Below are 27,256 nucleotides of genomic sequence, written 5' to 3' on the forward strand. Positions count from 1 at the left end.
CGCGCCAGCCGGAAATGCGCCTCAGGCAGGGGCGTGGCGTTTGCGTCATCCCTCGGCGCCGCGGCCGGGAGCCGGAAGTCATGGAGGTAGCGTCGGGGTAGCGGCAGTCCCAGAGCGTACCTGTGTTCGTCCGTCAGGCTGCGACGCTGGAAGCACCTTCTTGACTTCAGCCGGCGCCGCGGCGGAGGAGGGCGGGCCGTGTCCGCCCGAGTGGGCGCCTGCTGGACCCCCCTTCCGCCCTGGTGCTCCCTAGTGTCGCCGACCCCGCGTTCGGGGTTGCAGGTCCCGGCTGAAGTCTGCGAGGACGTGGCGTGGGGACCGAGCCTGCGCCCTGTGCTGGAGGGGAAGCTCTGCGGCCGCGACCGCCAAGTCCAGGAGCTGTTCCCGGGACTGCGGGCGGGCACGCGCAGCGCGCCGTGGCTTTTAGCCTTTGTTCTGACTGGCTTTCACCCGTAAAGGAAGTGTCGTCTAGGTGGTCCCTTAGCGATGTTGGAAGTATGTGTGGTGATCTCGCCTCTGGTTCACACTTGCAAATTAGAATTGTAGTTGACATCTTTAGGCCACTTTGATAACGTAAAACTAAATCAAGGGGTCTCAATAACTGGCTGCCTCAGTGGAGTTGCCTCACAATAAAGATTTTACTTTCCTTTCTCAGGGATTTCAGTGTCAATCGATTATCTGTGAGCAGTTTTTAACACTAGCTGCTGCTTGCTGAGTACTGTGTGCTGGCTGCTTTTCAAGTATTATCTCTGATTACTGCTGCCATAGAAGGTGGTCATGTTTTGCCCCGTTTTACACTTAAAAGTCTCAGGTATGTTAACGTTTCCAAGGCAAGAAGTGGAAAAGAGGCTGAGGAAGAATTCAAATTCAGATCATTCTAGCTCTCAAGAACAGCTCATTTGCATTATCCCATGCTTCTCTGGGCAAGACACTGAAGTACCAAAGATGACACGGAGGGGGTACACACACACACAAATGCAGGCTTTGGGGTTTCTAGTGGGAGGACAGGCATGTCCCTGAGTGTAACACACAGAAGAGATATTTATTGTCTTGAGTAGCAGTTAAAGCGTTGCAGCATCTATTATTTGTTGATTTGAGGTTGGATTTTATTTCTCGATTAACAGCAGGGTCTCTTCTTGTCTAAGAGAATATGAGCTTAAAAAGTTAACCTAGAAGCCAACTTCTAGAATTGCATGTCTATTTGTAGGAGTAGAATGTAGACATTCCCAAATCTGAAGGTCTTGGAGCCTTAGAGAGATCCATTTCAAGTCAGGGTGAAAGTGTTAATTGCCCAGTCGTATAGGACTCTCTGCGACCCCATGGACTGTAGCCCACCAGGATGCTCTGTCCATGGGATTTTCCAGGCAAGTGTACTGGAGTGGGTTGCCATTCCCTTCTCCAGGGGATCTTCCCAACCCAAGGATTGAACCCCAGTCTCCCGCATTGCAGGCAGATTCTTTACCCTCTGAGCCACCAACAAGGGGTAGGAGGAGCCAATAATTCATTTAACTCTTGTTTTTCGTGTATCGTGTTCCAGCATCTGCTGTGTCCTGGACATAGAACGTGTAAGACCTGGTCTCTTTGCCCTAGGATCTTATTGTTTGGTTGAGTCTGAGGGATGACTGTGTTGATCCCGTGTCTACAACCAAAAGAGACTTTACTTACAACCTCAGTTGTGAAATTCAGGGCCCACTTTACTAGTGGAGTAGATGAGTTTTTCTGCAGAAATACCATTTCTGCCTGTCTCCTGTCACTCCAGAACTTCAGCTCATTCCTCTAGAGTTCAAATGCAAGGAGTCCCTTTTGATTGAATGTAACCTTTTTGAGTTATATTTGTGTATTTGTCCAGAGACAGACCACAGGAGTTTTCACACTATGATCATTTGATGTAAAGCGTTAACTAGGAATAAAATTGTTAACTAGTTATGTGAAAGGATAAAGTGAGATCTCTGAAAGTGTGGTGGAGACGGCAGCTGCAGGAAGCAGTCACTCCAGAGGCCTGAAGGAAGCGGTTGGCATTTTAAAGCTTAGACACTTAGAGGAGGGTCCCTGCGTGGCTGAAACTCAGGTCTCTGAGGAGGAAATTGTGCTGCAGAGCTGCATGGAAGAGCCTGGCAAGTAGGATGCAGAGTTGTGAAGGGAAGTCACTGGATGTGTGGTGTGTGTTTCTGCTGGGTGTTCTCGGGTGAGGCTGTTCCTGCAAGTGTTGGAAAGATTGCAGACTGGATTCAGCTGCTGCAGCAGGAGGCACTGCAAGTGCAGGGCAATGCTCAAAGTAGTGGAAATGACCTAGGAAGGCACAGGAAATTGCCAGGCTGCAGGCAGGAGAAGCAAGGGCCCCCTCCCATGCTGTCTTGCAGTGTTCCAAGGAGAGTGTGCTGACTGGTTGAGCAGGTGTCACAGAGGACTGCTGAATATTCCACACAAATCTCTCAGGGAGTACCTCAATTGCTGGGGCCTGAAAGCATTGGTTGACTTCAAGGCTGAGAGCGGGAATGAAGCTTTTGGGGACAGGAAGAGTGGACAGGATAATGGGCGATACTAACAGGGATGGAGGAACTGAAGCCAGCTGGCTTCCGAATCAGGGAGCTGCCAAGACTTACTAATGTTGGAAAATGCTCACCCCTTAACACATCACATAAAGACACCAGGTTCTTTTCAGACCTGGAATATGATCTCTCTGCAGATTTGTTGGGCAATCTTAGCGTAATGTCAGGAGAATGATGAAAAATTGGTTTTATTTGATTTTTTTATGAAAAAGCAGCATGGTTTGCTGCTTTTTACACTATGTAGGGAGTCAGAATTATGCATTTTTCTCTGCTTTAACATTATTTAATGTTTAATTCATTTAATAGCTTGATTTTCTATTTTTCTCAGCCCTCCTTTAAAAATGCTTATTTTGATAACTTTGGGATAATTTGTGAATGCTGAAAGGAATAATCCACTATCCATAAAATATTCTGAGCTTCTGTAAATTCTTATGTTAAAAATATTATGTTTAATAAAATAACTTAAAATCTTTAAATATTTACTTGAAAATATTTGCATAAGTAATCTTTAGTTAATATTTAATCACAATGTTTTAATCATATAGTTCTTCTGACATCCAGAAAGTGTGTTAACACAGTAACTATTCCTGAGTATATTCTATACTTAAGACACAATAGAGTTTTCCTGTGACTTAAATATGTTATAAACTTAATATTTTCTGTTAAAGAGTGTGTTTTGTGTCTTATATTTCAGATACTAATCGGGGAGCCGATTGCCACCTGTCTTTCTCCTTCAGTGTATGACATGATCTGTAAACTTGGGTTTGAAGCCAGAGAAAATTGCGACATCAGTAGTATTGTAACTCAAAACGGTGACGTATGCTGGAAGAAAATTACAGACTGCATGGTTTATACAGAATCAGGTTTGTACTTTGCCTGCAGCCCAAATGCCTGTCAATACTGTTCTCTTTGAAATGTCTTAACCTGTAAACTTTCCCTTTCTGACCACTGCTTTTTGGGTTAGGAGATGTTATATTAATAGTACAGGCTTAACTCAAAGAGAAAAAGAATCGTGTGGAAAGAGAGGGAGTGAGACCAGAGAAGCGCAGGGGAGTGAAGGGAAAGCCGAGTGTGAGAAGGCGGGGTCGGAGGCCGTGCGGGCTGAGGAGCTCTCGGCCTGCAGTCCAGGTCGAAAAGGGGAGAAGACAGAAGTCATGACTTACGGGTATGGGGTGACCAGTGGTACATACAGGTATTTTACGTGTCTTCTAGGCATTCTTGTACCTTTTTTTAAGTAGGGATGTGGATTAGAATATTTTAAAATAGTTGAAAAAATTATAAGCAAACATGCTCTGGCCCAGCACTTCCATCCAGCAACATACAAGACAGGTCCAGTCACAGGTGTGAACGTGTGCCCGTGCCAGGTTACTCCTCGCAGCATTTGTAACAGGGAAAGGGAGAAGCAAAGAACACTGGGAACAGCCGGATGTCAAGCACGACAGGATTGGTCAAACAAATTATGGAAACTGCGTGCAAGGGAGCATAATGCAGGGGTGAGGGAGTAAGGAGGCCCATCGTTCTGGCCCAGAAATCTCTCTGAGCTGTATGGCTGAGTGAGACAATAGGGGGAACATGTAATAGTTGCCTGTGTATGTATGAATATTTCTAAATACACTCAAGAAATGTATAACATTTCTTGAAGTGTGAAAGCTGCTATAGGAAGGAGAACTGGTGGCAAGAGAGAGACTTCCACCCTTTTATATTTTTGGGTTGTGAACCATGTAAATGTTCAGCCAAAACTTACAGAAAAAACCCTCAAACCAAAAATTCATATTATAAATATGTCCCAAAATAATAATAAATTATTAATATTAAAATAAAATAAAACTAACATTAATATTAAATATTTATCATTAATTAAAATATTAATATTAATTTATAATAATTATAAATTAATGTCATTGGAAATCTCCTAGTCTAGTAATGTTACATGAAAAAGTCAGGTTAAAGTATTACATATACAAACTTACATACAGGTAAAGAAATTAAAAAAATATTTTTTGTCTTATTTGAACCTTTCTGTATTTTTCAAACTCTCTGACAGTTTTTCTTTTATAATCAGGTAAACACATTGTAACTTATTTTCCACAACATGAGTATCTTTGTTTTAAGTTCAGTTTAAACTGGTTCTCGATTTTGTGGAAATTTCATAATTGAAGGCCTTTGGCAACGTAGGCATTTTCGTCACACGATGTGGAGCTCACTTGCTTTCTCACCCCTGCAGCCCGGGGTCTGGACCACCGGGAAAGCGTGCGGCTGCTGGGCCCCGTGTGCCGGGCCGTCCACCTGCATCTGTTGTCTCTACCCGAGGGGCAGTTTGAAATGCGATACGCACCAGCGCTCCAGTGGACAGGTGTTCCAGAGGTTTGGCTTTTGAACAGCAACAAAGTCTTAGAAATGAAAGACTGCAGATTCCACTTGGAGGCCTTTGCTCCTTGCTGATGTTAAAGGGGTCTCCTCCGTTCTCAGGGCCCTGGGCTGTGAGAAGGCGTGAGTGTTGCGAGGGGAAGTTGGAGCTGTTTGCAAAGCCTGGGCTGAGAGACGCCCTTTGCCCAAAGAAGTCTCTGGATGCAGTGTCAGGATCGGGGTCCGGGGCGGCGGTTTGGTGCATGGTTGCTACGGGTCCCAGAACAGAAAACTTGGACAGCTCCCAAAAAAGAGAAAGACCTTCCAGACAGATCGTAAGATGTTCTTGAGGCACTGGGACCAGGGGACTCGAGGCGGGGATGCTTGGCTTGTCGAGGGCGGCAGAAGGGAGGTGGGGTGGTTCAGGGTTCAAACCAGCCGTTTGCCTTGGCACGTCAAGTGGTCACAGTGGAGCAGTGACTCTGAAAGGCTCTCTCTGGATTCTTGGGCTTTCCTCACGCAGAGCGCAGGGCCTTCCCTTCTCCCTGTGCAGTAGCTTGCTTCAGTGGCAGGGGGAGCTGCCTTATTTGTCTTTTTAAGAAGTAATCAAAATGAGATATAAGATTTAGGTCAAAGTATTTGACTTTCCAGTTTACAGTTATGCCAGATTTATTGCTTTTAATAAGCATTTACATAAAGAAGTTCCCAAAACCTCCTTAGGTATTCAAACATTTTTCTTGATTCTTTGTATCTTCTTATATTTATATAAAAAATGTTTACCTACACCAAAACCCAAAACAGTCATTAAAACATGGTAATTGAAATCTTTAGAGGTTTAAATTTCATTAATAGAATTGTGACTTTGAGAAATAATGCTTATTGAACACGAATTCTGATGTGTCTTATTCTAAACAGTTATTTCCTGAAATACTTGACGCCTTGAGAAGTCTTGACTCTTCCAGTATTTCTCTCAGCCTCATGAAGCTCACGTCATGTCTGGAGCGAGCCCTGGGTGATGTAAGTGTGAGGACTCTCACTGTTGGCCGTGTAAAGTGTCTGAATGAACAGTAAACTGTTTTGCAGTTTCACTGAGATTTCTAGATTTTAATTGTTTTCTTGTATAATCACTTGGCACAGATTTTTGAAATATTTTTCTTTTTGAATGATTGTGAGATCAGAAACATCAGTGTCTCCAGTTCTTTCCTCCCCTCATTTGTAAAGACACTTGCTTTGTGGGTGATATTTTGATTAATGTGATTTGGCTCATTGTAATACTGTTGTTACACAAGTTTGTTTGAATTTCAGGTATATTTACTGATTGGGAAGGACTGCCCCTTTCTTTTAAGAGATCTGCTCGCATCTGAGGAACTCGCTCAAGTCTTCGGGCAGCCTGTGGTAAGCTTGTCCAGTTAAAACTGAGGGAGGAGAAAGGGCCCCAAACAATCAATATTAGCTCTAATTTTGTTTCTCAAAAATTGATGCTATGTTAGGAAAAAATTAATTATTTCAGGGATTCAAGCTTGCTTTCCTTTCCCATAGATCCTTTCCAGCCAAAATTGCCATGCTTCTAGCCAAAAGACACACCTCTCTCTTGACCTGGTGTTAATGTGCTTTGATGATAGCCTCTGATATGATGACCTCAGGCGTAGGAGCCTCTGGTGTAAGAGCTTCTGGTGTGATGAGCAGGTGTGATGACCTCAGGTGTGGAGCCTCTGGTGTGATGACACTGGAGGAATAGCCTCTGATATAGTAACCTCTGGGGGCCAGGCGAAGGAGCAATTTGAAGTCTATTGATCTCATTGATTGTGTATTATAATAGTAATTCTAGAAGCTATAATACTAACTTATTCAAGAGTAAAATTTTAACCCTTTAAAGAGTGATATTACAATTTTATTATTTAAAAAATCAATATTTTTAACGTGAGAAAGTATACCTTTTGCAGCTACTGAAACTTAAGTTGAAAAAAAATTTAGATGCCAGTTTAAAAGTGGGTACTTTTTCAAAATCTTCTTGAGGCCACGTGATCATGATTTTTTAAGACCAGTGAGCACCCTTCAGGCAACTGAATAAGTCAGGTCAAGGAGAAGAAGCAAGCCAGGGTGGTGCCCGCCAGGAGGGCGTTCACAGACGGGACTCGCTGCAAAATCTGGTGTCAGTGAAGCTTCCCCGCGCCTCCTGGCGGTCCGTCACGCCCTGCCGGCTTAGGGTCATCTCTTCCGGTGGAGAGTGTGGCGGGAAGCCAGGCCGCGCGCGGCCGCGCTGAGCCCTTAGACCCCTTGCTCCGCCCTGTGTCCTGCCTGTGCTGTGCCGTGAGCCTTCTGTCCACCCGCAGCCCTGTCAGCTCCCAGGTAATTTTCCTAGTTCCTTGGCATATATACTTGTAATTTCCCAGATGGTATGAGCAATAAATTTAAAATAATAGTAAATTTAAAGCAAGTAATATTTAATTATTAATGTTGTTATAGTTATTGACATTTAATTAAGTTCACGTTAAAGTATTTTAAGTTAGCGTGAGAGCCAGGACTTCCTGGAGTAGCACGGAAGGACTGGCTGTCAGACGTTCTGGCACGGAGTCGAAACCCCTTGTGTGAGTTCCTGCCCCTGAGGGCATCCAGGGCACCTGTCTCCTGTTCCCCCCGAGTCGGCAGGTGAATGAAACAGCTTCAGTCCTTTCCCGAGTCTCTGGGAGGCTCAACTCCTCTTTCCTACGACACGGGTTTGAGTCCTCCTAGTCTCTGCGCGGCTTCCGTGTGGTCTGAATCTCCTGTAACGCGTGGTGCTGTACACGCAGAGGATGCCAGGGAAGGTGTGAGTGTCGCGTTGGACACGCAGGGTCCTTGTCCTGAGAGGGCCTTCACTTCGTGTTGGCGGGTAGGAGGATGGAGCAGGCGAACAGAGAGCTTCAAGTCAGGCGGGAGGCCAAGCCTCGGCGCTCAGCCGCCCGCCGTGGAGTCTAGTCTGTCGTTTGCCTCGGAGTTGTTTTAGCTACAGACCGGGCCTCTCGACGTGTGGCGTGAAAGCAGTGTGTCCGGGGGATCCCACCCCCTGTGGCTTTGGGGCCTCTGCCCCCTCGGTCTCACCCTCCTCGCTCGTATGGTTCTCACGTGCGTAGCGCGGGTACAGCATCTCCCTCCGGGGTTGTCCTCGGGGTGAGCGAGTAAGGGACACGTGCAGAAGCGTCTGACACGGGTGCTCGGCGCGCACGGGTTGGTTCCTGTGGTCCTCCGCGCTCTGCGCTCGTGGTCCCCTCGGTTCCGGGAGGAAAGCTCACGTGCTCCAGCTGGGTTGGCTCCTCAGTAACTCCGTGCCCTGCCCCCTCTCCCAGATGGACGTGCTCAAGGTCTTCGTGGGCTCTCCGCGTGGGCTCAACCTCCGCAATGTCCTGTGGCACGGCTTCGCGGCCCCTCCGGAGGTTCCGCCCAAGTAGGTGCTGGGGAGGCCTGCGCGCGCTTTCTTCATATGCTGAGAAGTTTGATTTATTTTGAATTTCACATCAAGGAAAGATGTATTTTGAGATAAATAAGAGCGTTTGGGTTCAGGATGTTGAAGACAAAACTGAAGGTCAGTGGCCGAATGGCTGCTGTGGTGTCGGGTTCCCGACTTAGCGCTCAGCAGCGGAAGTGGTGATGCCCCGCTCCCGGCGGGTGGGGTCCTCGGGTTCGGCCCTCTGGTTCCTGAGATCTCACTGGTCCTCTGGACCGCTGCACAGCTTCAGCCCCACAGCCAGTGGGATTTTCTGCAATTTGATAACCGTTTTGCTTCCTTAATTTTAAACATTTTTTTTTAAGTAGAGCTTTTTACATGTGTGCTGGGTCCGTGTTTCTAACAGACCTCTACGGTGTGTCCACTAGATACTGCTCAACGATGGTGTTGCTGACAGCAGGACTGGGTCAGCTACTGAAGGGTTACCTTCAACAGACTAACTTCACGTTGGCACATCGACCTTTCGTAACTCTTACAAGTGTAGAGGATTTGATCGTTTTTCCTGGCAAGTACCACATTTCATGTTTTTCTTTGACTCTATCTTTGTAAAGATATTATAACGTCATTAAGCAACACTGAGACTCAAGCTCTATGGGAGGAATACTTACTCTCCAGGGGCAACGTGCCTTTGAAAGTTTCATGAAGAACTTCTTAAACTTTGCCACATAAATCCTCACCTCTTCCCATGGTGCCCCCAGGGTTGGCGCCGGGAGTCTGAGAGTCACGGCTATGTGAATCAGTGTTAATGTTATTGATGAATAGTATTAATAATGTTGATCAATATTAATAATACCGATCGACATGAACCAGTATTAATGATAAAATTAGTTTGTTGTGCAGATGTGTGGCTTGGGCCAGTCTGTGACGTGCGTTCCCTTCTCCTCTCTGCTGTCTTAATTGTGATGCCAGAAGTGCCACTATGTAAGTGGTCTCCTGGGTCATCTTTGGACTTCCCTGGTGGCTCAGTGGGAAAGAACCCGTCTGCCAACACAGGAGACGAGGGTTCAATCTGTGGGTTGGGAAGATCCCCTGGAAAAGGAAATGGCAACTCACTCCAGTGTTCTTGCCTGGGAAATCCCATGGTCAGAGGAGCCTGGGGCTACAGTCCTTGGGGTCACAGAGAGTTGGGCATGACTTAGCAACTACACAACAAATATCATCTTTTGTGTTGTTTTTTTTTTCCATGGCGAAGTCTTACCAGATTAATGAGGTTGAGGACACAGGACTTCGAGAGAGCAGATAAACCCTGTGTTTGCTCCAGGCCGATTCCCTTTGCTGTTTGGCCGTAGATGTGTCTGTATTTGACGATGTAAACCCTGGAAGGGACAGTGCAGAGCACTTGGCCCAGTAGTCTTAGCTTTTTGGTGTCATGGAATCTTTCGGTCTGGTGACTGCCAATAGCATATATCTTCTAAGACTTGTGTAGAGCAGTTTTAAGTTTACAACAGAATCAGGAAGGAGGTGCAGAGATTCCCAGCCACCCGTCTCCCATGTCAACATCTCTCATCAGGTGGGACATCTGTGGCCACGGATGGATGAGCCTACATGGACACGACACGGTCACCTTAAGTCCAGATTTTACCTTTGGGTTCACTCTTGCTTCCCATATCTTTGGAAGATGTATTTTCTTGGTCAGTGTGGTCAACCAGTTGCCCCTGAACTCCTCTGCTCACACAGTTGCAGCCTCTATCACTGGTGCAGTTGCCCTGGGCCCCTACGGGGTGCCTGTGGTCACCTACAGCCCTGGCCTAGTTCAGGTGGCCTCACTGTTAGACAGCACACGCTGCCCACGGTCCGTCTTCTCAAAGAGGTTGGCCCAGTGTCATCACTCCCTAAGCGTGTTCACACCTTTTTTCAGTTGATCAGTGTGATTGTACTTAAAAATATTTGCTATTTTACAGATGTTACGTCTGAGGTGCTTTCAGTATTAGAAGAAGTGATGAAGAAGTCCACTTTTATACTGAAAATCATGTTGCCATATTGGGAAGTTGCATTAACCAAGTTAAAGTCTCACAGGTACCTGCAGTGTGGCTTTACAGAGTGGTCGCCGGTGGTCTGGGGGCCAGGCCTTCCTAGAACCCTCTGCCTCCCGTACCGTGTTGCTATTGGAGTAAAAGCGCACAGGAGTCGACCCGAGCATAAATTATCTTCCTGTAATTAATTAAAAGGCATCTTGTAATTATATTTTACACATTTTTTTTTTGTTTTTCGGTACAGTTTTATATAGCTAATAATGATAATTGTTTTAATCTAACTTTTGTTTTAGAAATTAAGAAATTGTTCTGGCTGCCCTGCACACTCGGCAGAACCGCAGCCCCCATCAGGGATTAGGCCCGGGCCACGGCTGTGGAGACCCAGGGTCGCAACCGCTTGGCCACCAGGGAGCGCCCCAGTAATCACTATTTTGAATCGACTTATTAATATTTTTCAAGCTCTCATTGTGACTGAAACACAGTGTGCAGTGTTAGAGAATCAGGAGAGAAAGAGGCTGTCCGTCCCCTCTGTTCCCAGGGAAGCGGGCCCCGGGCGCTGCACTGGGAGGTCAGTGGGCTCCACTTGCCTCCGCATCACTCTGTCCTGATGCACACACTTGACCGGAAACCGTGAGAGCCCCCCGACACCCTGGCCTCTTGAGTACTTTTAGATGAAACAAGTGCGGCAGGTGTTTGCCGACATTTTATTCTGCTGCAGCTACTAAAAATGCCGCGTCATACAGTGAGATACCGGAAACGGTTTCATGGTCACTCGTCTCGTGAGACGTTGATCCTGTGTTTGTTTCTCACGTTAGCGAGTGATATCACCCCTCGCTGCTTTGGACACCCATTGGTAACCTCTGGAAAAAAGCACCCTTATTATGGTGTTGGTGCCAGAGTTTACCTTTAAAACATGAAGTTTTACTGATTTCCTTCAATTTCACAGGTTTGCTGACTGTGCCATATTGTTGTTGGTGCAGCTAGAGACTGGACTTAGGAAAGTTTTTGCTGAAGTTAACAAATGTCCGAAGAGACTTCTAACTGCTGAGGTACACGTGCTCTAGTGGTTGGTCATGGTGGTTGCTGCTGTATTGACAGTTTTCTGTCCGTAATTGAAGTTTTTACTATCTTGTTTTTGTTTATCGTTAAATGAATTTTCTCGCAAGAACTTTCTTTGGAAGGCTTGACCGTCATTTTTGTGGTTTCTTATTTTGATTTTGTATGACTTATATTTATCTGTGATTCTTCCCTTATGGCTCAGCTGGTAAAGAATCTGACTGCAGTGTGGGAGGCCTGGGTTGGGAAGATCCCCTGGAGGAGGGAAAGGCTACCCACTCCCGTATTCTGGCCTGAAGAATTCTATGGACTGTATAGTCCATAAGGTTGCAAAGAGTCAGACATGACTGGGCAGGATAAAAATGGGAAAAAAATTCTAAGTTGTTTTTAAACTTAATGATGTCATAAAAGTGGTTGATGCTTATGCTTTCTCTGAGGCCATGGTGTACTATTGCAACCCCGCGAGGTGGACATGGGTGGTTTACAGCTTGCCTTCCCCAAAGAGACTGCTTCCTTTTGGCCAGAGCTGCCAGTGGGGCTTAGAGATGCCTTTGAGTGGCCATGTCCTAGTGGGCTATGGGAGAATCCATTAGGTAGGGAAAGGGGAAATGTATATTATGGGACAAGCGCAAGCGTCTCCCGTAGCTGCTGTGCTGCTTTCTTTCCCTAGTTCCTCTTCCTCTTTTTGCCCCTTAAATAGGTATTCCTCAAAAAATCCTGTTCTCGACCCTCTACTCTTCTTTATATGCATCCCCTGGAAGAGCTCACACAGTCCAGTGCCTGAAGCTGTTACCTGTGTGGGAGCAACACCGATCAGAAAATACTCCAAAACTAATGAAAGTGAAAGCCCCACATGGTACAAGTTGTTGGTGCAGCTAAAGCAGTGCTAAGAGGGCGGTTTAGAGCGTGAAGTTCCAGCCGTCTTCAAGGCATTCTCTCTAATTCACAGTTAGTTCTTTGATCTCCTGTGTTACGTTTACACCTGTTTGTTGCATATGTTCATAGGAGCTTTCCCCAGCATCCAGATTTACTTTACTTCAAAAAGGCAATTTTTTTCTTCCACAAATTTGTTCTCTGATATTCCTTACTATCCTTATTCTAAACGTGATTTTGCCCCTCCTACCATCTTGTTGGGGCTTCTCCTTTGTCCCTGGATGTGGGTGTCTCTTTTTGGTGGGATCTAGCATTCTCCCGTTCATGGTTGTTCAGCTGCTGCTGCTGCTGCTGCTAAGTCGCTTCAGTCGTGTCTGACTCTGTGCGACCCCATAGACGGCAGCCCACCAGGCTCCGCCGTCCCTGGGATTCTCCAGGCAAGAGTACTGGAGTGGGGTGCCATTGCCTTCTCCGGGTTGTTCAGCAGTGAGCTGCAATTTTGGAGTTCTCTCAGGAGAAGATGAGCGCACGTCCTTCTACTCCGCCATCTGCTGACATGCAAAATACTAAGATCTTGGCATCTGGTCCTTTCAATTCATGGCAAATAGACAGGGAAACAATGGAAACAGTGACAGACTTTATTTTCTTGGGCTCCAAAATCACTGCAGATGGTGACTGCAGCCGTGAAATTAAAAGACGCTTGCTCCTTGGAACAAAAGCTATGACCAACCTTGACAGCCTATTAAAAAGCAGAGACATTACTTTGCTGACAAAAGTCCGTCTAGTCAAAGCTATGTTTTTTCCACTAGTCATGTATGGATGTGAGAGTTGGACCATAAAGAAGGCTGAGCCGCGAAGAATTGATGCTTTTGAACTGTGGTGTTGGAGAAGACTCTTGAGAGTCCCTTGGACTGCAAGAAGATCCAACCAGTCAATCCTATAGGAAATCAGTCCTGAATATTCATTGGAAGGACTGATGCTGAAGCTGAAGCTCCAATACTTTGGCTACCTGATGCGAAGAGCCGACTCATTGGAAAAGACCCTGATGCTGGGAAAGATTGAAGGCGGGAGGAGAAGGGGACGACAGAGGATGAGATGGTTGGATGGCATCACCGACTGCATAGACGTGAGTTGGAACAAGCTCCAGGAGATGGTGATGGACAGGGATGCCTGGCGTGCTGCAGTCCGTGGGCTCACAGAGAGTCGGACCCAACTCTGTCCTCTTGGTGGCTCCGCATCCAGCTTCAGCGCCATCTTGTGCTCCACCTGCCCTCCATTGCCCTCGTGCATCACCCTGCTAGTCGGTCCTGCCCCTCATCTCTCCCGTGGTCCGGCAGTGCTAGGCCTCACTGGCTCGTATCTCGCTCACCTGACCTTGTCTCTCACAAGTCTTCGTGCTTCTCCTCCTCTAATCCATTCTCACCCTGCCGCTGGTTATTTGCTAAGTTTAGGAGTATTCCTGTGTCTTCTATGAACCCATCTGCTTAAAAGTCTTTCATGACTTCCAGCTCCTGGTTGCACCACTCACGTTTCTGCATGGTTTAAAGGATCTCAGAGTCTGGCCCCAGCCTTTCTCCACTTTGTTTTCCACCTGATTTCACCAGCATCATTTAGACTCCTTGCCAGTTCCTGGACATGCATATCTTTCCTCTTCCTTGCCCTCTGTTCCCTGTGTGGCCGCTTGTGGCCACAAGGGTGACCTCCCAGAGCCTTGTCTACTCAGACCTAAGGCTGCTTTTCTCTGTTCTGTTTCTGTCTTATCTGGAGGTGGTTCTGCGTTGCATTTTGTCTGCTGGTGCCACACCCCGTGCCTCTGACTGCTCTGCTCAGCCCAGCGTCACGGAGTGAAGCCTGGCCTTCCAGTGGGAAGAGCTGAAGCCCCAGTGTCAGCTGTCATTCGAGTGCTCTTAGAATTGACTTCATGGTGTCCTGGCCACTCAGTGCATGGCTCTGCTGCTGCTGCTGCTGCTAACTGTTTCAGTCGTGTCCGACTCTGTGCGACGCCATAGACAGCAGCCCACCAGGCTCCCCTGTCCCTGGGATTCTCCAGGCAAGAACACTGGAGTGGGTTGCCATTTCCTTCTCCAATGCATGAAAGTGAAAAGTGAAAGTGAAGTTGCTCAGTCGTGTCCGACTCTTTGCGACCCCATGGCCTGCAGCCTACCAGGCTCCTGGCTCTATGGTTCATGAATTTGGTCATTTAGTTGTCATTTCACTGCACAAGTAGATACTGTGGCTGTTTCTGCAGAGGATACAGATTATCAAATAATATCTTAAATTTTAGCCCAGACTTTTATCCAGAATAAACCTAACATCAGTTTACTGATGAGTGAGTGATAGTCACTCAGTCGTATCTGACTATTCACCACCCCATGGGCTGTAGCCTGCTGGCTGCTCTGTCCATGGAATTCTCCAGGCAAGAATACTGGAGTGGGTTGCCATTTCCTTCTCCAGGGGATCTTCCCGACCCAGGGATTGAACCCGGGTCTCCTGCATTGCAGGCAGTTTCTTAACTTTCTGAGCCACCAGGGAAAGCTACTTTTAAGAGACATTTCTAAGTATAAAGACAGGTCAACTTAAAAGTATCAGCAAATACATGCTTGACTTTATCTTATAATTTGTAGACAGTACATTAGAATATGTAATGAGTCCATATACCTTTTCCAAACAACCGAGACAGAAGTAGCAATAAAGTTATAAATGACAGTCATCAAACAGATGAAATAAGGTAGATGAAACCTCTCTCTCAAAGAGATGGGGACTGGGCAAGTGGTCAGGAAGGAAATACAATGTGCTTTTAACTTTGTATGAAAAATAATTTTCATACAGTTTACTTACAAGGTGATGTACAAATGAAAATACTTTGTAAAACTCTAAACTGCTTCTGCAAATTCTATGATTATTTTATGGCATAAGATCTCTTTAGAATCAATGGAGGTGAGTGAGACTGTGACTTTTTAGAAGCTTATGTGTATTAGGGGTGCAAGAGAAGATATTTATACCAATTCTGTAAACCAAGATAGAAGTTAATTTCCATCATTTGTGGAGATGAGTGAGCAGTTCAGTCTTTGAGGAAGTGGTGGGATATTTAGTGGGCAGTTGGATGCTTAGACTAGGGCCTAGGAGAGATCTTAGCAGCAGAGCAGGTTCGGGAGGATATGGGCTTCAGCGCCATCTTCACAGTAATGCACGTTGGAGAATATTTGATAATATCAGGATGCAAATCTGTTAATAAGCATTAACAAGTACAGCAGGCTTCTTGAGTGCTCACCTCACAATACTGATTTTGACACGCTGTGTGTAAAATCGTGCTGGCTTCCCCAGAAGCCTTTGAGATGGGCATTGCTCACTTCTGGTGTAGTGGAGAAACGGGTATGTGAAGGTGCTTGGGGTTTCACGTGCAGAAGGTGCTGAAGTGGGGATTGGAACGTTGAGGCAGCTGGCCCTGAGCCACATCTGTAAACCCTGCGCCAGTGACTCAAGAAGCATGAAAGGCAAGGCTGCTTGTTGGAGAAACTCCTCGATTGTGCTCGCTTGCACACAAATGCCAGTCATCAGCAGAAGTGCTCTGTGTGTGTGAGTAGTGATTTGTGAAGTTGTGGGATCCTGAGTGTCAGATGCACCTGAACTGCTGTGCTTGTGAGGGTGGTAGTCTTACACAGCTTGTCCACCAGGATCGCTGTATCTTCATGCTCTGTGTATCGTATGTCTGTTGTCAGTGACATCCTTCCCAAAGTGTTGCTAGATAAAGTTTTATTTACAAATGAGGGCTTCATACTTGTGGCCCTGTGCTAGAATTTTTTCCTGCTTTGAATAATGTCACACTACTTGTATTTTGCTTTAATTATTTATTTTCTTTCCTTTTCTGAAGTCAACAGCTCTTTATACTACCTTCGATGAAGTAAGTAAACTTCCAGGATATCTTGAGACAAACAGAACATTGTATTTGTTTAAAATAAAAATTAAAAATCAAATTAATTTGATTAATTTTAATTAAATAAATAAAATTAAATCAATCAAATTAAAAACCATAAATTATATGCTTGCAGGAAAATATTGATAGTCACATAAGCAGAAAAAAGAAAAAGCTGATGATATTGTTGAGTATAGCTTTCAGGCTAATGATTAGTTATGGAAAGGCCATAAAATACATGTACACACATGTATATATGTATAAACACACCATGTACAGTGTTTGCAGATATACATAAACACATATATACACATACACACATACCTATATACACAAACTATGCATAAACACACACATATATGTATGCACACGTGAATATGTGTTAGTTGCTCAGTTGTGTCCGACTCTTTGTGACTCCAGGGATTGTAGCCTACCAGGCCCCAGGCTCCTCTGTCCATGGAATTCTCCAGGCAAGAACACTGGAGTGGGTTGCCATTCCCTTCTCCAGGGGATCTTCCTGACCTAGGTATTGAACCTGGGTCTCCTGCATTGCAGGTGGATTCTTTACCATCTGAGCCACCAGGGAAGCCCATATATGCACATACATATACATGAATATATATAAGCACATATACACATCTACACACATGTAAATACATGAAAAAATACATTCACACAATTAAGAATACATATATATCTTCTTAAACTCATTATATTGGTTAAGAAAACCTTTCATAAATAGGTGGTTGCTACTTTCTTAAGACTGTCCTTATTTAATCTGCTTTGGACTTAACACATGTCATACAATATGTATAGTATCTTTTGATACTGAAAGTTCTATGTGTGTATACCAGTTAATCAACTTACTTCCTTTTGCTGTTTTAGATATTGGCAAAACACTCGAATGATGGTAAAATCAACCAACTTCCTCTTTTCCTGGGAGAGCCTGCAATGGTAAAGTGTCAGGCATTTATAATTTAATACTCTGCTATTTACCAATATGATTAGCTCTTCTCAAAAATGACATTAATTTTGTCCTGTTTCCTGCCCAGAAGTGCTTCTGAAGCATTCACGTGTCTGAACTCCACTGTCTTTGCGGCCGACGCTGGCTGAGCCCTGAGCAAGCTCAGGTTCTGTGCCTCATGCTGGTGGTTCGGACGCCCCGCCCCTGGGCCTGACCGCTTAGCCGCCCTGGTCCTGACGGTGTCTGAATTTGTGGGTTGTATGAATTTACTGATGAAACGTGTGGAAGTGTTAGTCGTTTAGTCGTGCCCGTCTCTTTGTGAGCCCGTGGACTGTATGTACGTAGCCCACCAGGCTCCTCTGTCCATGGGATTCTACAGGAGAGAATACTGGAGTGGGTAGCCATTGCCTTCTCCAGAGGATCTTGCTGCCTCTGACTCAAGGATAGAACCCAGGTCTCGTGTGTTGCAAGCAGATTCTTTAACATCTGAGCCATCAGGGAAGCCCATATGTGCTGGTAGCAGGGACTGTTTTTGCTTTATGAACAACAACAAAGTCAGATGTGACTAGTAAGATAGCGTGTTGGATGAGAAGATAATTGTTTAGAACTGTTTTCTACTTGTCAAATTTTTGTATTTTATGAGGATATTGCAGTGACTTCTTTGGACTGTAAATAGAATTTTTATATTTTTTAACTGGGAGTCAGCATCCTGGGTTCCAGTTTCTGCTGTGTGACATCAGTCACTCCTTTCTGCTACCAGGAAGTTAGCATGATTGAACTCGTTTATCTAAAACTCTTTTTCATCTTGAATCTCTGTGACTCCTCTGTCCAGCGGCAGTTTGCCTGAATCAGCAAATTTGGTTTTCTGACTCTTTTTCCTCTGCCTGTGGAAGAGTCCTTGAACATTTGCCATTAAGGAAACAGCCGTGTCTTCACAGGGCTTCAAAAATAAAAGGGCGATCTGAGAAAGGACACACGAGAAAGAGGCATGAGGGGAAAGAAAACCGGTGTTGTCCGTGTGAGCAACACGGACCAGCCTTTGTCAGCAAAGTGAGGGGTGTGCTTTTTAATATGCTGTCTAGGTTGGTCACAGTTTTTCTTCTGAAGAGCAAGCATCTTTTAATTTCGTGGCTGTAGTCACCATCTGCAGTGATCTTGGAGCCCAAGAAAAGAAAGTCTCACTCTTTCCATTGTTTCCCCATCTATTTGCCATGAAGTGATGGGACCAGATGCCATGATGTTCGTTTTTCAAATGTTGAGTTTTAAGCCAGATTTTCACTTTCCTCTTTCACTTTCATCAAGAGGCTCTTTAGTTCCTCTTCTCTTTGTTTCATTAGAGTGGTGTCATCTGCATTTCTGAGGTTGTTTCTGTTTCTCTTGGTACTCTTGATTCCAGCTTATGCTTCATCCAGCCCGGCATTTCACATGACGTACTCTGCATAGAAGTTAAATAAGCAGAGTGACAATATACAGCCTTGAGTTACTCCTTTCCTAATTTTGAACCAGTCCGTTGTCCTGTGTCTGGTTCTAACTGTTGCTTCTTGACCTGCACACAGGTTTCTCAGGAGGCAGGTAAGGTGGTCGGGTGTTACCATCTCCTGAAGAATTTTCTGCAGTTTGTTGTGATCCACACAGTCAAAGGCTTTAGCGTCGTCAGTGAAGCAGAAGTAGATGATTTCCTGGAATTACCTTGCTTTTCCAGTGATCCAAAGGATGTTGGCAATTTGATCTCTGGTTCCTCTGCCTTTTCTAAATCCAGCTTGAACATCTAGAAGTTCTCAGTTCACATGCTATTAAAAGCTAACTTGAATGACTTTGGGCATTACCTTGCTGGCATGTGAAATGAGTGCCATTGTGCAGTAATTTGAACATTGTTTGGCATTGCCCTTCTTTGGGATTGAAATGAAGACTGACCTTTTTCAGTCCTGTGGCCACTACTGAGTTTTCCAAATTTGCTGGCATATTGAGTGCACCATGAAATGTTCCCTTGGTAGCTCTAGTTTTCTTGAAGAGATCTCTAGTCTTTCGCATTCTGTTGTTTTCCTCTATTTCTCTGCATTGATCGCTGAGGAAGGCTTTCTTATCTCTCGTTGCTGTTCTTTGGAACTCGGCATTCAAATGGGTATATCTCTCCTTTCTCCTCTGCCTTTAGCTTCTCTGCTTTCCTCAGCTATTTGTAAGATCTCCTCAGACAACCATTTTGCCTTTTTCCATTTCTTTTTCTCGGGGGTGATCTTGATCACTGCCTCCTGTACAAAGTCACGAACCTCCATCCATAGTTCATCAGGCACTCTGTCTATCAGATCTAATCCCCTGAATCTATTTCTCACTTCCACTGTAAAATCATAAGGGATTTGATTTAGGTCATACGTGAATGGTCTAGTGGTTTCCCCTACTTTCTTCCATTTAAGTGTGAATTTGGCAATAAGGAGTTCATGATCTGAGCCACAGTCAGCTCCTGGTCTTGTTTTTTTGCTGACTGTATAGAGCTTCTCCATCTTTGGCTGCAAAGAATATAATCAATCTGATTTCAGTATTGACCATCTGGTGATGTCCATGTGTAGAGTCTTCTCTTGTGTTGTTGGAAGAGGGTGTTTGCTATGACGAGTGCGTTCTCTTGGCAAAACTCTATTAGCCTTTCCCCTGCTTCATTCTGTACTCCAAGGCCAAATTTGCCTATTGCTGCTGCTGCTGCTAAGTCGCATCAGTCGTGTCCGACTCTGTGCGACCCCATAGACAGCAGCCCACCAGGCTCCCCTGTCCCTGGGATTCTCCAGGCAAGAACACTGGAGTGGGTTGCCATTTCCTTCTCCAATGCATGAAAGTGAAAAGTGAAAGTGAAGTCGCTCAGTCGTGTCTGACTCTTGGCGACCCCATGGGCTGCAGCCTACCAGGCTCCTCTATCCATGGCATTTTCCAGGCGAGAATACTGGAGTGGGTCGCCAGTGCCTTCTCCAATTTGCCTGTTACTCCAGGTGTTTCTTGGCTTCCTACTTTTGCATTCCAGTCCCCTATAATAAAAAGGACATCTTTTTTGGGTGTTGGTTCTAAAAGGTCTGTAGGTCTTCATAGAACCATTCAACTTCAGCTTCTTCAGCGTTACTGGTTGGGGCATAGGCTTTGATTACTGTGATAATGAACGTTTTGCCTTGGAAACGAACAGAGATCATTCTGTCGTTTTTGAGATTGCATCCAAGTACTGCATTTCAGACTCTTTTGTTGACCATGATGGCTACTCCATTTCTTCTAAGAGATTCCTGCCCACAATAGTAGATGCAATGGTCATCTGAGTTAAATTCACCCATTCCAGTCCATTTTAGTTCGCTGATTCCTAGAACGTCGACATTCACTCTTGCCATCTCCTGTTTGACCACTTCCAATTTGCCTTGATTCATGGACCTAACATTCCAGGTTCCTATGCAATATTGCTCTTTACAGCATTGGACCTTGCTTCTATCACCAATCACAACGTTCAGAAAACTAAGATCATGGAATCTGGTCCCATCACTTCGTGGGAAATAGATGGGGAAACAGTGGAAACAGTGTCAGACTTTATTTTTGGGGGCTCCAAAATCACTGCAGATGGTGATTGCAGCCATGAAATTAAAGATGCTTACTCCTTGGAAGGAAAGTTGTGACCAACCTAGACAGCATATTAAAAAGCAGAGACATTACTTTGCCAACAAAGGTCCGTCTAGTCAAGGCTATGGTTTTTCCAATAGTCACGTGTGGATGGCAGAGTTGGACTGTGAAGAAAGCTGAGCACCGAAGAATTGATGCTTTTGAACTGTGGTGTTGGAGAAGACTCTTGAGAGTCCCTTGGACTGCAAGGAGATCCAACCAGTCCATCCTAAAGGAGATAGTCCTTGGTGTTCATTGGAAGGACTGATGCTGAAGCTGAAACTCCCATACTTTGGCCACCTCATGCGAAGAGCTGACTCATTGGAAAAGACCCTGAGGCTGGGAAGGATTGAGGGCAGGAGGAGAAGGGGACGACAGAGGATGAGATGGCTGGATGGCATCACCGACTCAATGGACATGGGTTTGGGTAAACTCCAGGAGTTGGTGATGGACAGGGAGGCCTGGCATGGTGAGATTCATGGGGTTGCAAAGAGTCGGACACGACTGAACTGACTGAACTGAACTGAGTGAAGCATTTTAACAGCATCATCTTTTAGAATTGAAATAGCTCAGCTGGCATTCCATCACCTCGACTAACTTTATTTGTAGTAATGCTTCCTAAGGCTCACTTGACTTCACACTCCAGAATGTCTGGCTCTAGATGAGTGATCACACCATCGTGGTTATCTGGGTCATTAAGACCTTTTTATGTATATTTCTTCTGGGTACTCTTGCCCTCTCTTCTTAATCTCTTCCACTTTTGTTAGGTCCATACCGTTTCTGTCCTTTTGTACCCATCATTGCATGAAATGTTCCCTTGGTACTTCTAAATTCTTGAAGAGATCTCTAGTCTTTCCCATTCTATTGTTTTCCTCTATTTCTTTGCGTTATTCACTTAATGCTTTCTTATCTCTCCTTGCTATTCTTTGGAACTCTGCATTCAGATGGGTATATATTTCCTTTTCTTCTTTGTCTTTCACTTTTCTTCCTTTCTCAGTTATTTGTAAAGCCTCCTCAGACAACCAGTTTGCCTTATTCCATTTCTTTTTCTTGGGGATGGTTTTGGTCACTGCCTCTTGTATGGTGTTATGAGCTTCCTTCCATAGTTGTTCAGGCACTCTGTATACCAGATCTAATCCCTTGAATCTATTTGTCACCTCCACTGTATAATCCTAAGGGATTTGATTAGGTCAGTTGTGAAAGGCCTAGTGGCTTTCCCTACTTTCTTCAACGTAAGTCTGATTTTGGCAATAAGGAAATTATGATCTGAGCCACAGTCAGCTCCTGGTATTGTTTTTGCTGACTGTATAGAGCTTCTCCATCTTTGGCTGCAAGGATATAATCAATCTTATTTCAGTATTGACCATCTGGTGGTGTCCACGTGTAGAGTCTTCTCTTGTGTTGTTGGAAGAGGGTGTTTGCTCTGACCGGTGTGTTCTCTTGGCAAAACTGTTAGCCTTTGCCCTGCTTCATTCTGTACTCCAAGGCCAGACTTGCCTGTTACTCCAGATATCTCTTGACTTCTTACTTTTGCATTCCAGTCCCCTAGGATGAAAAGGACATCTTTTTTTGGTATTAGTTCTAGAAGGTTTTCTAGATCTTCATAGAACCGTTCAGCTTCAGCTTCTTCGGCACTAGTGGTTGGGGCATAGACTTGGATTACTGTGATGTTGAATGGTTTGCTTTGGAATCAAACCGAGATCATTCTGTCGTTTTTGAGATTGCACCCAAGTACTGCATTTCAGACTCCTTTGTTGACCATGATGGCTACTCCATTTCTTCTAAGGGGTGTAGCCCACAGTAGTAGGTATAATGATCATCTGAATTAAATTCACCCATTCCAGTCCATTTTAGTTCACTGATTCCTAAAATGTTGATGTTCACTCTTGCCATCTCCTACTTGACCACTTCCAATTTACCTTGATTCATGAGCCTAACATTCCAGGTCCCTATGCAGTGTTGTTCTTTACAGCGTCGGACTTTACTGTCACCACCAGATGCATCCACAGTTGGGCATCTTTGCTGCTTTGGCTCAGTCTCTTCATTCTGTCTGGAGCCGTTTATCTGCTCTTCCTCAGTAGCGAATTGGACACCTACTGACCTGTGGGTTCATCTTCCACTGTCGTATTTTTTGCCTTTCATCCTGTTCACGGGGTTCTAAAGGCAAGAATACTGGAGTCGTTTGCCATTCCCTTCTCCAGTTAACTACATTTTGTAATAGTCCACAGACTTGGGTTTGCCAGTTATACCGGTGTATCAGCTATAAATAATGTAATTTTTTTACTCTTTTAAAAATACTTCTATGTCTGGCAGTTGAGTGTTTATAGTATGTAATCCTCTTCTAGTTATATTCATTTTTAATGTTTAAATTCTTGTTGTGTCCTAGTATTTTAGGAGAATCTCTTAAATTTTCCAATTGTTTGGACTCTTTTTCTCATTTATTTCTGGTTTTGCTGCATTGTGGACAGAGTGACATTTGTAATTATCACTATTAATCAGCCTTATTTAAGATGCTTTTGTTGGTTATGGCTTCACTACTATGTCAAAGCTATTTTAATGAAGAGTTTTCCTTCTTTTAGCTGAGAGAATTGTGTGTAGGGAGTTAACAAGAAGCCAGGACTCGTCTGTGACCTCAGACGCGATAGCAGAGAAGCAGAAGCAGAAGCCTGACCAAAGTTGTAGTAACAATGGTCTGTTTTCTCTAAACCAGGAAAAAGCAGCAGTGAGGTCATTGATTAACCTTGCAGTAACCTATGTTTCTCGCTGCCACCCAGCTTCTCAGCTCAAAAAACAGGTATGTGGGGAGGGGTGTGCAGGTCCACAGTTGTAGAGATTTGAAGGGTGCAGGCTACCTCCTCCAGCCTGGCTTCGGGTCCCCAGACCTGGCTCTGTGGCTTGTGTGCCTCCCAGACGCGTAGCCTTGGCCTGGCCACTGTATCTTTCTGGGGTCCAGTGGTTGAGGTGATGGTGGGTTTGCGTCCTCATTGTTTTTAGTACTTTGTGGGTGACTACGTGCTGTTAACCTAGGACCTGTCACAGGTGTTGCTTGGCAGTGGTGAGGGATGTCAGCTTCATCAGACTAGCTTTTGTTAACCTGTAGATTAAACAAGCTATAAGCTTGTGAGCATTTCTACCCAGATATTGTGATTGGAGAGTGGCTCAGAAACTTTATTTTACATATGGCAGGCAGTACCAGGGAGCAAGGTGGGGTCATGTCCAAGAATATAATCATCACGATAGTTGCTAGTAGAAATTCTGAAAGGAAGCTGTGGAATCAGTGCAGGATGGGCTGGGGAGATTTGCAGAGGTGTAGGAGAGAAGCTGAGCCCGGAGTGGAGACCCCAGGAGCGTCGGGTGGGAAGGGGCTGTCGACACTTCCTAGGGAATCTCATGTTTTCACCTGCCTTCCTTTACCTGAGTTGACCGGATAACAGATGCCCACCAAGTTTTCAAATGTAGCCTCTGTAGCAGTTTTACAAATCTGTCATGTCAGGTGCTGAGCTGTGAGGGGAGCATTGGAGCTTGGCCTCTGCTGCCTTTGCCCGAAGAAGCCGAAAGGGAGGCTGTGCGGTGAGTCCTCAGAAGCCTCGCAAGGCTCCGTGAACCTCAGCTCCAAACAGTGTCTTCTCTGGCAAGACTGTCAGGAGACAGGTCCCAAGGAGGGGTTACTAGGGCTTGGGGCTGGGGGGCCAAGACTAGGGGCTCAGGGCCCAGTCATGGGGGAAGCATTTGCAGAGACCCAGGGCTCAAGCATGAAGGCAGGCCTTGTGGGGAGGTGGGTGGTGTCCAGCAGAACAGTCAGTCGGTGGTGCCTCTGTCCTTTACCTTAACCTCGGCCTCCGATGTGGCTTTTTCGTTTTATTTTGGGGAAAGCAAGTTGCAGATGAAGTGCTTTGCCCAGTGAACCACTGAAATAAACATCAGTTTGCACTGGTCCTAATTGGGCAACTGCTCCTTGTCACATGTCTCTAAATGTTTTCTGTCTTCAGATCAGAAGGTGATTCTGAAACAGATGCCTGCAGCTCTTTAATCACAGAAATCGTGGCTGAGCTATGTTGCCATGTGCCTGAGACACACCGCGCTGCCCACGTCTCAGGGCCCCTTCCTCCTGAGGAGTGAGTCCGGGGTGTCCTGGGTGCTTGGGCCTGGGGGAGGTGTGTTGGGTTGCAGACTTCATGGAGGAGCTGGTTAGATAAGCCCTGACGGTGCATGTGGTGACAGATATTCTCACACGGGATCTACCGAGGCTGACGCCTGTGACGCGGCCACGGCCAGTGTGCAGGCTGCCGGCCCGGGTCGGACGGGCCCTCAGGACCCACTTTTCGCCCCGCAGGTGGCCCAGGCTGCTCCGCGCGCTCTGCAGCATCCCCGTGCGGACCCTCTTCTGCCCCCGAGCTGTCCTGGAGGTGCTGGCTGTGCTCCGGAGGGTCAGCGCCCACTGCCGCCGCGTTTGTGGCCAGGTAGCCGCGTGCGTGGACCTGAGGCGCCGGCAGTGGGAGGACCGGAGCCTGCGCTCCCGGCAGAGGCGGAACTACCTGCGTCTGGTGCGCAGGTGCGTGCTGTGCGGTCTGCTGGGCGGGGCTATGGTTGGCGGAGCTCTGCTGGGCGGAGCTATGGTGCACAGCTGTGTGCTGGGCGGAGCTATGGTGAGCGGAGCTCTGCTGGGTGGAGCTCTGGTGCGCAAGTGCGTGCTGCACGGCCTGATGGGTGGGGTTATGGTGGGCGGAGCTCTGCTGTGCAGAGAGCTGGGCGGAGCTATGGTGGGCGGAGTTCTGCTAGGCAGAGCTCTGGTGCGCAGGTGCGTGCTGCAGGGTCTGCTGGGCGGGGCTGTGGTGGGCGGAGCTCTGCTGCACTGTCTGATGGGCGGGGCTATGGTGGGCGGAGCTCCAGCTCTCACCTGGTGGGCTTCTGCTCTGACTTCAGAGAATGGTTATTTTCGAGAAAAATTGCAATAGGTGTCACTGTAAATACCACCTGTAACTTTAGAATATAGCTTCTACAGACCTAGCGAATTTTTTGATTTTAAAGGTGACAGCAGTTTTACCCGGCAATGCTAGCATTGTGTATCTAGAATGGGCTGCATCCTCACGAAGGTACCTTATAAAGGTGATAAATACTTACACTTACTAAATTTTAACTGATTTTGTGTTTTTAGTATGAAGCTTCTGTCTCCGATGCTTTACCTGATTTTATTGCTGATTGCACTGGAATTGATCAACATTCACATGGTTCTTGGGAAGAATGCTTCAGAATACCAGGAGTACCTGAGGTCAGTGTGCAACACTTCAGAATACCAGCGGTATCTGAGTCAGTGTGCACACTGCAGGAGATGAAGCTGTGTGTCAGTGATTTTGAGTCATGTTCCCTCCTGTCTGGCTCTGAACTGCTCTTCTCTGTGGGTTTGGAACTCTGTCCTGACAGCGTTACTGGGAGGAGGCTGGTGAAACTGCACCACCATCAGCTGCATGGATGCCCGGAGCTTGGTCTCGCTCTAATCCGCAGACTGTCTGCCACAGGGCCATCTGGGCACTGTAGGGCAATGCCCCCTGCCCACTGGATGCCAGCAGTCCCAGTTGTGATGGCCGCAAAGGGCTTCAATGCCCCCAGTATCCTTTGGGGGCACAGTCACCTCAACTGAAAGCCACGGTCTAGACAGGGGGCTGTGGGTTTTCATTGTATTTTTTTAACTTCGCCCTGAGTGTGAAAATTTTAAAAATTCATAGTTGGAGAAAATTTGGGGCTATTTGGGAAATTTTAAGGAGAACTTGGGAAATGTGGACGTGGCCCTTCTTCCTGCCAGTCAGAGGGAGTTCCCTGTGGGCTTCCTGGTGAGTCATCTTCCAGCAGAAGCCTTTTGGCAGCAATGGCTGCTCCCAGTGGGACGTGTCTACTGTGGAGCAGGGTGGTCCCTCCGTGGGGGGTGAGGCTAGTAGGGTGGAAACAGGAGGCATAGCCCCCGAAGGTCCAGTGTCTTGTGGTCCAGGTGGCCCCTAAGGTCCCATCAGCAGAGCGTCCCGCACGGACCCGGGAGCGGGTGAGCTGGGTGGCGCGTGGACGTCCGCCCTGCGCACCGACACTGGCCTTCTCGCCTTCGTCCAGCTCACGTTCTCTCATTTCCATTTTGTATGTATTTCCTTTTCTTGAATCTTCAGGTGAAAATTAGCTAGAGTACTTCAGTTGTGATTCCAAAATGAAGGGAATACACATAAATCCTTATTGCATTTTACAGTAGGATAGATAAATTACTTTCTTTCTTTTAAATAGGTTCTTAAAGTGTGTCTTGCAGTACACAGAGAACCTGGCGGCTTACACCAGCCAAGACAAGAACAAGTGGGACGAAGCTGTCCATCTCACACACGCAGCCTTGTTGAAGATTTGGACTTTTATTGAAAAGAAACAAATGTTAATATATTTAGCCGAGAAATCCACGAGTAAAGTCGTCTGATAAGTCAGGATGCCTCGGGCTCTATCAGAAAC

General features: G+C 46.1%; 1 protein-coding gene across 1 annotated transcript; it reads left to right on the plus strand.

The window, feature by feature from the left end:
- Positions 1–60: 60 nt before the first annotated feature.
- Positions 61–27,231, plus strand: ERMARD (ER membrane associated RNA degradation). Its single transcript, XM_081530892.1, has 16 exons — positions 61–495; positions 3,244–3,412; positions 4,774–4,913; positions 5,811–5,912; positions 6,201–6,290; positions 8,222–8,319; positions 8,748–8,884; positions 10,281–10,395; positions 11,299–11,401; positions 17,080–17,155; positions 23,359–23,573; positions 24,273–24,349; positions 24,769–24,894; positions 25,113–25,331; positions 25,935–26,048; positions 27,044–27,231. The coding sequence occupies exons 1-16, from the start codon at positions 487–489 to the stop codon at positions 27,222–27,224; spliced, it is 1,971 nt and encodes a 656-aa protein (XP_081387018.1). The 5' UTR covers positions 61–486; the 3' UTR covers positions 27,225–27,231.
- The last annotated feature ends 25 nt before the right edge of the window (positions 27,232–27,256 follow it).

The sequence above is a fragment of the Giraffa tippelskirchi genome, chromosome 9 (assembly GCF_054371585.1).
Source record: "Giraffa tippelskirchi isolate mGirTip1 chromosome 9, T2T-mGirTip1v1.2.pri, whole genome shotgun sequence".
NCBI lineage: Eukaryota > Metazoa > Chordata > Mammalia > Artiodactyla > Giraffidae > Giraffa > Giraffa tippelskirchi.